The following is a 13,886-nucleotide window of genomic DNA, read 5'->3' as shown; positions in this document are numbered from 1 at the left end:
AGTAGAATAGGAAATAATTGAAAGATATCAGTTCTAATTAAAGTGACCTTCAGAAAATAATTCCAGTCGAAGTGTTTTGCAATGTTTCTTCTGTTACAGAAGAATGTCACTGCCAAATTGAGTCTATACAAGTTTTCTTTACATCCAAAATTAGTAAATAAGAACTTCAATGCCCCATAGAACTGGTGTGAACATTTTAATTTTGTACACATGACAAGATTTTACACCAAGCAGTCAGTTAAATAGTACAAATTTACATTGTGAGGAATGTTTAAAAAATGCAACTTAAAAAAATTCTTCTGCCCAAAACCCTACGCCTCCCCCCCAACATTTTACAGTGAAAAAACAAATTCAGTTCACATTCCTGCTTTATCCAAAACACAGGATAGTATTTGAGAGTGCATTTTACAATTCATCTTTTTCATCTGTGGACACCTGCAAGAAACAAAGCATATGTTAAGTTAAATCCTGTAGACATGCAGAATCCCCAATAAATCACTTTTAGATATGTTCACACACACCCTTTTTTTTGTACAGCATGGTTTAAAAATGGCAACTATCTCCTGCCTGTTGTCACTATGGCTTCTTCATGAGACAGAAATTTTACAGCTTCTAAGTTTTGAGGGAAGGAGAGTGACAGAGATCCAGCAAGTGCAAATTTATTATGACACTATTAAAAAGTTAAGCCACCGGTAAAAACAAGTGAACACAAGGCCCAGAATGGTAGTGCTGGTGGTAAATACTGTAACGCTTATTCTGAACTTCTGTCAGCTGATTATACAGATAGAAAAGATGGTACCTTATGATACCCTCCCCCAATTTTTCCTGACCACACTGACCGGTTTCTCTGTTTCACTGTCTTCAGTATCTTCCTCAGCTTCAATTTCCTCTTCTGGTTCTACTTCTTCAGCAGCTTCCTCTAGTTCTTCGGGCTCCTCTTCCACCTTTTAGAAATATTTAGCAAGACAAAACTTTATATAACATTATATTTGACACACACATACATGACTATGAAACCCCTATCAATACAAAGTATGTTTTAGATATCACTATACAACAAATAGGGCCATTGTTTCAAATATATTTCTTTACCAGATTCCTCAATGCCTTCAATAATGGCAGAACATAATTCCATTACTGAGCAAGGCAGTTAAATTGTGTCTGATTTTACGACCTTTTTTTTTTTGCCAGTTAAATGAATCACTGCAGTTAGGTGCAGCACACTATTAAGTGAATCTGGCTTCCCACACTGACTTTGCTTGTAGGAAGCAGTTTGTGTAGATCAAACAATCACATGACTCGAGGATGCTACAATCATCATAAATACATGCTGATTGTCAATAGCCTAATTTTAACAATGTGGGGCTGCTGCAACAGTCATAAGTGTGAGGATCAGTCCAAAGTCATTTTTTCCATGCTGGTATAATTTGAATGGCCACTAAACAAATAGCTGTAAGCTGAGGACTATTTGTACCATATATATTTTTTAAAAAAATTCAGGGATATATTCAGAGACCTGTCTACTTTGAAAATAGCTCATACCAAACTGCACACTCAAACATCAGGCGCTGACCACAGGAAATGTTTTTTGTTTTGCATTATCATAAAATGTTTTATAAAATTTGCTGCATTTTAATTCCATGGGAATCAGAAGTCCTGTACTGTGAATGCATTATTTGAAGTACCTTGGTTGAAAAGCTTTTGCTTTATGATGCACTGTTTTGCCCACATAAAGATTAAAGACAGAAATTTTAGTATTGTAGAGATGTCAACATCATAACTTTAAAACGTTGCTGAATGAGTGCACTTGTATATCCTGCTGAATTTTTAACAAGCCAAATGTTGTGCTGATGCAATTCCGGCAGTTGAATGGGTTCAAGTACAGGGTAGTCCTTGACTTACAATCATTCACTTAATAACTCTTCTAAGTTACGACAGCACTTAAAAAAGTGACTTATGACAAGTTCTCACACCTGTGACTGTTATAGCATGTGATCAAACTATGTACGCTGGCAACCAGCATGTGTTTACTATAGTTGCAGTGTTCCGGGGTTCTGGGATTGTCATTTGCAACCCTTCCTAGGGAGCTTCTAGCAAGCAAAAGTCAAAGAGATAGGTCAGATTTGCATAACAACTGCATGGTTCATTTAACTGTAGTGATTTGCTTAACAACCATGGCAAAAAGTCATAAAATGGGGCACAAATCACTTAACGTCTTTGCTTAGCAAATTTTGTTCAATTGTGGTCATAAGTCTCAAGGACTACCTATAAAAGAAAATAGGAATGACAAGCAGACAACATTTTGAATCAGAAGTGTTAACCCAGAAAAAGAAAATGGTCCCAAGAATTATTCTGGCACCTTCAACTCAAACTGTAAGTCATGAGTCTACCTCCTCACGTATTACACTATCCAATTTTCACTAACCTTTTCCTCTGGGTCAATGTTCAAACTTAGGCGAAGCATTCGTTCTATCCTTTCTCCATATTCCTTTGTATCGGGCAGCAGATAACCTGATCTTAGGGTAGCAGTTTCAAGCAGAACCACAGCAAGATCTGCAACTACTTGATCTTCTTCATTTTCCTGCACCCCCAAAAAACCCAAACAAAACACCACAGAATATTATAGGAATTGTTTAGGAATTTCCAGTTTGAGACTCATTAAGTCTCACAGGCTGCAGTGTTGAATTATTTTTTGCATTTCTCGTCTAAAATTTTACATTAGATTCATCTGTAACTTTTAACATTCTTACCTGAACACGCCTGAGCATGTCTTTTATGAGTGGATGTTTAGGATTAATTTCAAATATCTTCTTTTGGCTAGCATAGTAACTAAAAAAAGATGACAATTTTAAAGACAATTAGATATATTCTACTATCATGTTACAAGTTCTAGAAATATATTAAACAATTTTACTTAATGCTATTATACTAAAGAAAGAACCTCCATCTGACAAATCAGTAATTTAAATGAATACAGAATTGCAGTTTATGGAAAGACAAAAGTATTTTTAGTGCATTTTCATCTAAATTTAGCCACATTAAATGAGACCACCCATAGATTAAGCATGCAAATATTCAGATTACATTATATCACCTACAAACACACATCAATAATACAATTCCCAGTTTTTCCTTAGCAGAATTGTTAGTGCAGATTATTGGGGGAAAGGAAAGGGACAAAGAAACATTACTTGTTGAAATATAAAAAGCTGGGAATCCGCACTGATCTATCCACATGCAGATAAACAGCATGGACCATCCATTTTGCATATATTTGTTAACTAAGACTTAAGTGACCCACTTCCTATGCTGTATTATAGTAAAACCAAACAAATTACATTAGGCTCCAAATGAGGCCCAGAAATAATTATATAAATTATATATTACTTGGTAGCGATATCTTTCCCAGTTTGGTAAGCCTGAGCCTTCATGATTCTTTCCATGTTGCCAGACCATCCATATTGACTAGCTACAAGAGCACATGGTGATTGGGTTAATCGCTGAGATAATACTGCTTTTTCAATCTAAACAGAAAGAAAAAGTAGCATTAAGTACAAATAGAGCACACATTTTTGGAAGAATACCAAATTCTAAAATACGTACTTTGTCCTTTAAAGCTTTGTCTTTCATCCAAGTTAATAGGGGTTCGTACTCTTTTTCTAAAGCCTCACGAGTTTCCTTTGACTTTTCACTTTCATCAAACTTCACTCCTTCTTTAGCAACATTCTGAAACCTTTTGTTGTCAAACTCTGGGAGAGCCTGAATGCAATATTCATCCACTGGTTCTGTCAAATATATAACTTCATAACCTTTCTTTAGAAGCCGTTCCACAAAAGGTGAAGATTCAGCCTACAAGATAAATTCAAAACATTTAGTATGACATAATACCATACAATTTTAGAAGAAAACAAATAATGCATTTACTACTGCAAATCATTTTATTGAACAAGATACCAATAATTTTCTATCTTTATAGCTTCAAAAGAATGAACTGGAAATAATTAGCTAGAAAATTGCTTTTTACCTCTTTTCTACTTGAACCAGCCATGAAATAGATTTTATCTTGCTTCTCTTTCATTCTTTCTACATACTCATCTAGACTAGTAACGTTGCTTTCATGGTGAGAAGTCTGGAAACGAAGAAGTTTAGCTAGACGAGTCCGATTTGAATGATCTTCAATCACTCCAAGTTTGATATTTGTGCCAAATTCTTTCCAGAAAGTGTCATTGTATTTTTCTTCAGCAATCTTTTTGATCATATCAAGTGTCTTCCGAACAAGTTTCTTTCTGATTACCTAAACATTCAGAAAAAGATATGTAAGAAAACAGGATTAATCTTTTGATCCCAGTTTAAATGAACACCATTTTACAATCTGAGCAACTTCTAGATGTACTGACTTCAATTCATGGTATACCTAAATGAGAATTGCTGAGCATTCTAAGAGTTGAAATCAACTTATTTGGAAATTCTTCCCTTTTGTGGGAAATACTGCAGGTAAATCTGAAAAAACAAACTATATTAACTTGTTGGCCTTAGTTTCTATGTCATAATGTTGGCTCCTATGTACACTCATCCTCCTGTAACAGATGCCTTTAATATTTTGACTGTGCCCAGCACCCAGAAGAATCCATATTCCCCTGGCTATCACAGCATGAGTGGGAAGAGATAATACACTGATGGTATTATAGAAATAACACAACTCATGTACACTTTTCAATATTACATTTATCCCCATCTCACAATTGAGCAACCCAATTTAACTATACCATTGCTATTGATCATGATCTTTCATTTTGGTATCAAAGCACACTCCCTTCTTAAACTAGTTGAGAATAAAGTGATTCTCATCCTGTTCTTTAGCACGACAAATTTATATATAAGAGAACATCCATTTTGGCTTAGTGGTTAAAATATCAGTCTAGAAACCAGGAACTGAATTCTAATCCTGACTCGAACATGGAAGCCAGCAAGGTGAGCCATTCATTCTCAGCCCGACCCACCCTCACAGGGTCATTATTGTGGGGTAAATAGGATGAGGAAGTATTATGTTCATTGCTTTGAGACATTTATAGAGAAAATCAGTTCCAGTGCATGGTCTCTTACCTTTGTTGTTCTTTAACCCACATATAGAATAACTGAATCTACTACAAAGGACTGGATGCTAATGGGACTTGAAAGATTTCACATCCTTGCTGAGTTAAGTAGGAAGTAAGAGAATATAAAAACAGGCCTAGATGGACTAGTCTTCTCCTGAAGACTAGTCAGAAGCTATAGCATGGTAATTGACATACCTTTAGTAGTTTGTGCTGCTGGAGGGTCTCACGAGACACATTTAAAGGAAGATCATCTGAATCTACCTAAATTTAGAACAGGAACATTTACAGAGGTTTAGCAAAAAAAATAAAAAATAAAAGGATACATTTTTAAATGACTAGTACATATTATCCCTGAAAATACTTACAACACCCTTGACAAAGTTAAGATATTTGGGCATCATATCATGGAAGTCATCTGTGATGAATACTCTACGGACATACAGCTGCAAAACAAAATTTTAATTGTGATTAACTTTTGCAAGACTATATATACAACTTCTCTTGCTTTTTAAAAAGTTGGATCTGATTATTACCTTTATAAAGTCACTTTTTTTGGATCCATATTCATCAAATAATCCACGTGGAGCAGTGCTGGGAACAAATAAGATGGACTTGAATGTCACTTCTCCTTCAGCAGTGAAGTGAATGAAAGTCATTGGATCATCAGTTTCCTGGGGAAAAAAGCCAAATCCTAAGTCCTCACTTCCAGAAAGGTTGAAAATAAATGCATTACAAATATAAGTGGGTATTTTACTCATTCCAACCAAAATATGCATGGTATGGAGAAAAATATTTTTGTTCCATATGAGGAATGCATTAGTACAGGACACAGCAAGCTCAGAACAGAGCTGTTTATATTTGCTCCAATTCTTTTTCCCCTACCTGGTACTAAGAATTTTAATAGACATGATCTTAGATCAGTCCCAAGCTATAAAGGTAAACCCACCTTAGAAAATGTTTTGTAGAAAGCTTTGTATTCATCTTCTTCCACTTCTTTAGATGGCCTCTGCCAAATTGGTTTTATGTCATTCATAAGCTCCCAATCCCAGACTGTTTTCGAAACCTGAAAGCAATTCCAAATTCATTCATTTACTCTCTGATAAAATGAAACCATCAATTTTTGACAAATTGATTTGATAAAATCTTTAAAAAGTTATGTTGTTAATTTGATTGAATAATGTTAGAAATCTTGCCGGTTTAGTTTTGGGTTTTTTCTCTTCTTCCTCTTCCACAGCAGCTTCATCATCTGTCTCATCTTTGTCTTTTACTTCTTCATCTTCAATAGGCTCTTCTACAGTCTCAGTCTACAGAAAAAATGTATATTGTAATTTTTCAAACATAAGCAATTAGGATACATAACTATCATAAGCGATTAACATAAACTTTTGTCTGAAATTTTCTGTTTGAGCAGAGGGGAGTTGGACAAGAAGACCTTCAAGGTCCCTTCTGTTATTCTGTTCTGTTCTAAATTTAACTTGTACTTTAAGCAAGGAGTCAAAAACAGAAGAGATATTCCATTAAATGTTATGTCAATTCATTTAATATTGATACAGGTTTTTATATAGTTTTAATATAGAATTTGCTAAACTACGTACTGGTAGTACTGCATATTCAAGAAATCATAATTTTTGTAATACTACACTGGTAATTGACTTTGCTGCAAAATGCAACTAAAAATAACAGGTGGCTATATGATTTTGAGTTCAATCTATTCATATTTTAAATCGTGAAAAATCCTTACAAACTTCTGAAATTCATTTACTTAACTAGAGCTCTATTTTTTCCTATCAAAATTGCCTGATTCATTTTTCCTTGTGCCAAGTAGGGAGAATAATCAATTTTTTATAAATTTCATTTCTGAAAACTGTTTTGTATGACTAATATATCTTTCTTTAAACTTTAAACATTATGCCGATAAGTCATATTACAAAGTATGTACCTTGCTACTCCATACATAAATAGGGAAGTTTATGAACTGGGAATACTTCGTGACCAGGTTTTTAACTGTATCTAGTTCAAGATAATCTGAAGCTTCTTCTTTTAAAACAAGGCTACAAAAAACAAAAAACAAAAAGCAATTCAGGGCTGTATTAACTCAAAACAACTTCAGAAATTGAACTATTAAGCTTACAAAAAGTTACTAAAAGTACAACAATGCAAATTATATTTTACATAGAACTGAGAAGTTCTATTGCTAAAATATTTCAAACAAAGAGAGCTTTGACATTTCATATACTGTCTGTTCCTTTTATCAAATATAGTTTCATTTGGTGACAGTAGCACTAACTTCTTTTGTGATACTTTGATATAGATAACAATGGTATGTTTGCTGTATAATATTGAACAAGAAATTTTACAATCAGGGAAGTTCAGGTTTAAAAAACAACAACTGCTAATCTACTTTTTGGTCACAATCAAATCCTTCCTTTCCATGGAAGATAATGAAATACAGAGTGGTTTTTAAAAAAATGCAGTAAACTACATAAAATGATAATTAAATTCAAAGCCTCCAATAAAGAAAGCTGATCTTTATCACTAAATCTCTCTACCATGTATAACATAACTCCAGGTTGAGCATACAAAAAAAAATTACTTATCAGAACCAAAGTTTAAAATGGGAAGATATTTAGCTGAGATTTTCTTGAAACACCTTGTAAGTCTTATGTTAAAGAATCATTTCTTTAGAAGATTAGCATTTGTCTAGTCAAACATACACAATTATAAAATTATTTATAAAAAATGATTCCATCACATATAAAAAAATCATATATCAATCAGAGGAAACAGCAATCGAATATCACTGTATACTATATAAAATAAAATTGGGATTAATACTAGATATAACTGTAGTAGATACAGCTAAAATATCACCCTAGTTGAAGGATCTTTAATACCAATTTTAAGTATTATGCAACACTGAATCTTTTGGTAGACATTTTCTGTACTTTTGTTTGCAGATTTCATCAAAATACATCTCATTCAATAAAAACCAAATGTGTATTTCCATTAATACATAGAAATATTAATAAAGATTGTAAAACTTACGTTATAGTAGTGCCTCGTCCCAAGGTATCACCCCGAGGATCTTCAATTACAGAGAACTCATTTGAATCAGATTCCCAGATGTGTTGACTGTCATTATTATGCTTTGAGGTAACAATAACCTTATCTGCCACAAGGAAGGCAGAATAGAAGCCAACACCAAACTGACCAATCAATTCAGAGGTTGACTGGTTTTCTTCCTGCATTTCAGATATTTTATTTAGAAATTCACTTGTACCAGACTTAGCAATGGTACCCAGATTTTTGATTAGCTCATCTTTGGTCATGCCAATTCCAGTGTCTGTAACATGGAGCATATTCTTCTCTTTATCACACTGTAAAACAAAAATAATTGTATATGAATTTAACATGCCTGTTTAAATTGCCAATTTAATAGACATCAATTTTAATAATGCTGCACTATATGTTAAATTGGTGGTCTATAATGAACTGTAATGATAGACCTATCATAAAGCTGTTATAATCTGAAGAAAAAAAGGGCAGTCTGTTAAATGAATCTGATGCAACAGGCTCCTCTCATCTACCCTTTTCTGTAGTCAATTCCTTCCCCAAAATGTGAAAAAGTCATATTTGAATCTCTGCATTAACTACTCCAAATTATATGAAAGATGTATTTAAAACAATAGAAGCTGAAATAATTTAAAGAAACATTAAGGGAAATCAGTGGCACCTTACCTTAATTTTTACTGTGAGTTCCTCATTACCAGAAAGAGCATTTTCATCAGTCAATGACATCAACCGTATTTTGTCTAGAGCATCAGATGCATTTGAAATCAATTCCCTCAGGAAAATCTGTAAGAAATTTTAGAGTAATCAGACATAATCACAGAAAAATTTGTATCAAAACTTTTAGAAAGGTATATTAAGGCTTACCTCTTTATTTTTATACAGTGAATTGATAATAAGTTTCATCATCCTGTTTACTTCAGCCTGGAAGGCAAACTTTTCTGATTTTTCCCTAAGTTGTTTTATTTGTGATGCATTTAAACCATCCAATTGAATAGATTCCTCTTCCCTGCAGAGAACAAAAATCCATTGATGTATTACTAATCTTTATTTTTTCAGTAATGTTAGCAAAATAAGAATTTGTTCTAGACTCATGTTGCTTTTGCTACAACTCCAGATGAAGTCAAACACTAGCCTGCAGCAGGATTCCCCTGTTGTATGTGAAGTTTTCATTTTTTTTAAACTAAAACTCCCTCCCCTTTTTTCTCTCTTTGTAGTGTTTTACACATTCTACATCTATATTTCAACCTTCTTGGGTAGCTAAGATAATATACCTACTATAATCTATTCTAGCAGGATAGAATATTTTGTTTTACAATTAATTTCCATGCAGCTGTTTCAGCAATTGTATTATGTCTACTGATAAGTTATAAATCTCCTGCACACTTTAATAATTGGAAATTCATTAAGATAATGCAAGCAATAGTAAAAGCACATAATCCTTCTTGATGATTTGGCCAAATTAATGAGAAACAAATATTTGTTTTTCATTTATCAATAAGAAACTATTATCTTCCTGGAGACTCTATACAAATTATTTAAGTATTAAAATTCTTATAAAGAATTTGGTTGCATATCCCTCACATAATCAGTTATCCAAGCCCAAAAGCAAACTATTCTGATCTCAAAACTATTGTCTGTGAAAATACATAATACAAAACCATGCCAATTTTCATGGCATCAATTTCAGTTATTTAATTTATCCTTTTCTCGCAGCTTGAAAAATTTCAAGAACTTGTTTCATTTTTCAAAGTATTTTTTCCATAATGCACTCTGAATGAAACTATATAATCATTAGGTTTTCATGCAAGCTTTCCTGTATTAAATACATTTCAGGGGGCAATCTTATTTTGGAAAAATAAGCATCTTTGTTAAAAGATTTAACATAATAGTAAATTTAACAAAGCACCTACTCTCCCAATACATAATGCCTTACAAAAATTTTTACCAGTTGTTTCATGACTTTGAGAACAATTACAGTCCAATTTTCCAAGCCCAAAGTTAAACTGACAAATGTTCTCCTACAATATAAGTCACCAATATCCCACTAGATCAAAGTATTAGATCTGGATGGCAGGCATCCTATTTAAAGGAGTGCCTCATTTTAATCAGGAAGTGGGACATGTATTTGAAATATAAATTATAATGCCTGGTTTAAGCATTTTAAAAAACAAACCTCTGAACAACTTCATCATCTGTCCGAGATCCATCTCTGCTTTTACCCAAGTCATCTTCAACAGTGCCATCCACATCAGGATCATCAGCCAGGGCAGAGGCTGTAAAAATGGTAATTTGGACAAGTTAGCCCCACACCATCATTCAAAGTAAAACTGCTAATCCATGCATATACCCAGCATTGAGGATCTCAGAATGCTTGAACAAGAAAGTGCAAAAAAAGAAAAAAGAAAAGAAAATGGTGCAGTTCACTTTTCCCATCAGAAAGCTGCTGAAAATTAAAATGGGGAGCCAAGTCAGCGGTGTTATTTATAGGGTCATAAACAACGGGACTCCTACCCATTTAATACATCATATTTCATAGCAGACATTAGGGTGACACAACGGGTGGAGGGGGGGAATGTGAAAGCCCCTGGAAAGATTAAGCACGCTTTCAAACTCTTTCTGAATAAGCAAAGTAGATTTTGAAACCGTACTCCCATGACAGAAGCTAGTCAAGTCTCTTAACATAGTAAAGGGGAAGCCGTATCCAGCCAGCATAAATCTTGACATCAGCGTCCCTTCCTGGGACCATTTGGGTAAACTCCCTACTTTAATCTCCGGCCAGACTCCCAGAAAAGGAAAGCGGCCTTGCTGGGCTTGAAAAGTTTAGAGCGCTTTGATGTTCAACCTGTTCAACTCGTTACGTTCAGTTCAAAGGATTTTCACGAATGTTCCAGGAGTTCAAAGGATTTTCATTAATGTTCTTCCAGGAGCGCTGGAAGAACCCTCAAGCTACCGGTCCGACCCTCAGTGCCTCCGCTTTCTCCCCTACCCCGACAGGCAGCACAAATGCGCCTTCGGGACGTCCCTTTAAAAACGCCGCATCCCACAAACCGGGGACAATTTCTCAGAAGGGCGACTCCAACTGAGCTTCCACAGAACCACAAATCTCCTCGGGCCGAAAAGGCGCCTCAGTTTTTACAATGTCCCCCCGCGCCATTTTAAGTTCCTTGTCCCAGAGGAAAAGAGGCACGAAGGGAAAATACCCAGCCCCCCCTTCCCTCGCAGTCACGTCCAAAGCCGTACAAGGGCGGCAGGAGAATCGACTGAGGTAAAAAAAAGTTGACACCATTCTCTTTTTCCCTCCGCCATGCAGGGAATATTCCAGAAGCCGCCCCCCACGCGCACTCACCAGCAAGCAGAAGGAGGCATAAAATGCCAAGTCCCCACAGTTGCTTCATCTCAATATGGTGCCCGGGACGGAGAGAGAGATGCAGATTCGTACCGGCCTTCTATGTGCCTCCAAGGGCAATCAATTAAGCGAAACCACTACCCCTCCCCTTCCTCGCGGAATCACCGGCGCGGGTTTTAACAGTTGAGCCACTAACCAAGGCCAGCCCGACCCCCAAGCTTATCACTACCACACGCAGGGGGCGGGGGCGAAAGCCTCTCGGCCGCGCCAATCGCAGCGCACCACGCCAAACACAGAGCCAATGGCAAGAGCGGAGGGGGTAGGCGGAGCTATCTTTCTGCCAATCGTTGTCTTCCAGGTGAAGTTTCTCGGCGTCAAAGCGTGGCTGGGCTCCATTGGTTGTTGCTATGCGCGATGGCCAATCACGGTTAAAGGCGGGAGTAGTAGGCCTTGGTTTGACTGTTTTCCATTCATTTTTTCAAAATGTATCTCTTGGACTATGTTGCCAACAGCATGTGATATTAAGTGTGAGACTGGGCATCATTTAAAGAAAAATAAAACGCGCACGTTCCACTTCTCTTAGAACTTTCCAGAGAGTTAGCAAAAAAGCCCACCCGTTTCCATAACGACGTTAATTTCCGTTTTTTTTAATACTCCATAGCAAATGGAAGCTAAGAGTAGGTAGAAATTAGCAAAGACATTTTTATTTCACGCATTTCTTCTAACTTTGTGGCTCGATGGACAAAGCGTGACAGCTACATTTTAAGAATTATTTTTTAAAAGGAATTCTGCAACTTTTCCCAGCTTGCCATGCTCTCGCGTCATAAACCCTCGCGTCGTAAATGCATGGGCGCTCCTGGATGACGTCATATTGCTTTGCATGTTGGAAACCGCCTTCGTGTGTTGCATGATGGGAATTGCAGTATATTCGTATGAGAACGGGTTTACTTCTGTTCTTATGCAGATTGGCGGGGTGATGGGCGCTGTAGGCTAGGTATGAAAGGCATCAGGTGGGCTGATCCCAAAAATGCTTGATGAAGTATGAAGGAATGAAAAAACTAAGGTGTTGGGCTATGAACTGATTATTTTTATAATAATACTTTACAATCTACCTGAATAGCCCTTTGAAGTGATTTATAATAATAATATAAGTACTTGTAAGTAAAAGGGCAATAAATATTGTTTAAATGTTTGGCAAACTTCTAGATTCTGTCCTGCAGGACATTTGGTGATAATAGTTCTGCAGGAGAAAGGATTAGAAGAACAGGTGAATAGGGGTAGTTGTTGCATTCATGCTGACAAACACTTTTGATCTTTGTTCCATAGCAAGCATATTAAAGAAATTTGAACACCCATTAGTTCTTTTTTCAGTTTCCAAGTTGCTAACTGGAAAACAATGTTATTTGAACTGTGCTTATCTAAAAGGAAGATAATACTGTGTTTAAGTTAAACACTGCTTAAAGAATAGAAGAGTAAAAAATCTATGGTACAAGATTTTGAATGAATCCAACATTCAATCAAAGATTGAGTGAAACAAAAATTGTTTTATAAGTATATTAATTAGCCTTCCCTCAGGTAAATCAGTATGTTAAATTTTAGGATCTGGTGCTTCTAGAATTTCCAGTTAGCTTTATATGACTATATTTCACTTACTTTATGGATCTTGTGAATGGCTATTTTCTGAGAGCTGAATGCAACGAAATTTAATTTTAATATATGCTGATTAGTGTACATTTAAAGTTACATAAAATTTTTATTCTATTTTGTTTGTAAGAAAAAACAAACAATAGAACTGTAAGATTCCAGAAATTTCCCTGAGCCACCGAGATGCCAAAGAGAATGAGATGGGAGAGGAGGCTTGCAAAAAATAACAGTTTTTATTTTTGGCCAAAGCTTAAAGAGCTGGGTGACAAACTATTTCCAAAATATAGGCAAAAGCATGTAAGAAATAGCCACACCCCTGCAAGAGTGGCTGAGAGTATTATATACATTTTACCCCATTAGAAACAAAGTTTATCCAATCACAGACAAAGGTTTATTACCAATGTGGGTAACAACGTGGGTCTTTATCTTCAAAGGTTTCTTTGTTCAGGCGACTCTGTCTGTTTATTTTATTTATTGTGCATCCCTATAGCCCTGTCTGTGTGTGTGGGAGGGGGGTGTTCCCTTCCCTGGCCACATTGTTTATTCAGCAGAATGCTTTCAGGTAACTCCCTGCTGTAGTACTATCTATGAGGCACGACATTCCCTACTCTGGTTCTTTTATCTATGGGGCCTGATATTCCTGGGTAATGATGTCTTTTATATTTTCAAGGATGTGCCTAGCTTTGAAGCAAAGAACAGAAGTGAGACACAGAAGCCAAATAACAGGT

The 13,886-nt window shown here is 35.6% G+C and overlaps 1 protein-coding gene across 1 annotated transcript; it reads right to left on the bottom strand.

The window, feature by feature from the left end:
• Positions 1 to 183: 183 nt before the first annotated feature.
• HSP90B1 (heat shock protein 90 beta family member 1) lies at positions 184 to 11,726 on the bottom strand. The gene is made up of 18 exons (XM_014076157.2): positions 11,515 to 11,726; positions 10,342 to 10,441; positions 9,033 to 9,174; positions 8,835 to 8,951; positions 8,142 to 8,473; positions 7,036 to 7,147; positions 6,290 to 6,400; positions 6,043 to 6,159; positions 5,630 to 5,767; positions 5,462 to 5,539; positions 5,292 to 5,357; positions 4,025 to 4,294; positions 3,604 to 3,849; positions 3,388 to 3,524; positions 2,751 to 2,829; positions 2,426 to 2,581; positions 840 to 944; positions 184 to 435 (listed from the first exon to the last, which is right to left on the bottom strand). The coding sequence occupies exons 1-18, from the start codon at positions 11,561 to 11,563 to the stop codon at positions 406 to 408; spliced, it is 2,385 nt and encodes a 794-aa protein (XP_013931632.2). The 5' UTR covers positions 11,564 to 11,726; the 3' UTR covers positions 184 to 405.
• Between the last annotated feature and the right edge of the window lie 2,160 nt (positions 11,727 to 13,886).

Source organism: Thamnophis sirtalis, unplaced genomic scaffold (assembly GCF_051295495.1).
Source record: "Thamnophis sirtalis isolate CommonGarterSnake01/CBP01778 unplaced genomic scaffold, rThaSir2_p1.2 scaffold_9, whole genome shotgun sequence".
In the NCBI taxonomy this organism is placed as follows: Eukaryota; Metazoa; Chordata; class Lepidosauria; order Squamata; family Natricidae; genus Thamnophis; species Thamnophis sirtalis.
Note: the sequence above shows the minus strand (reverse complement) of the source record. Positions and strands in the feature narration are given on the sequence as shown.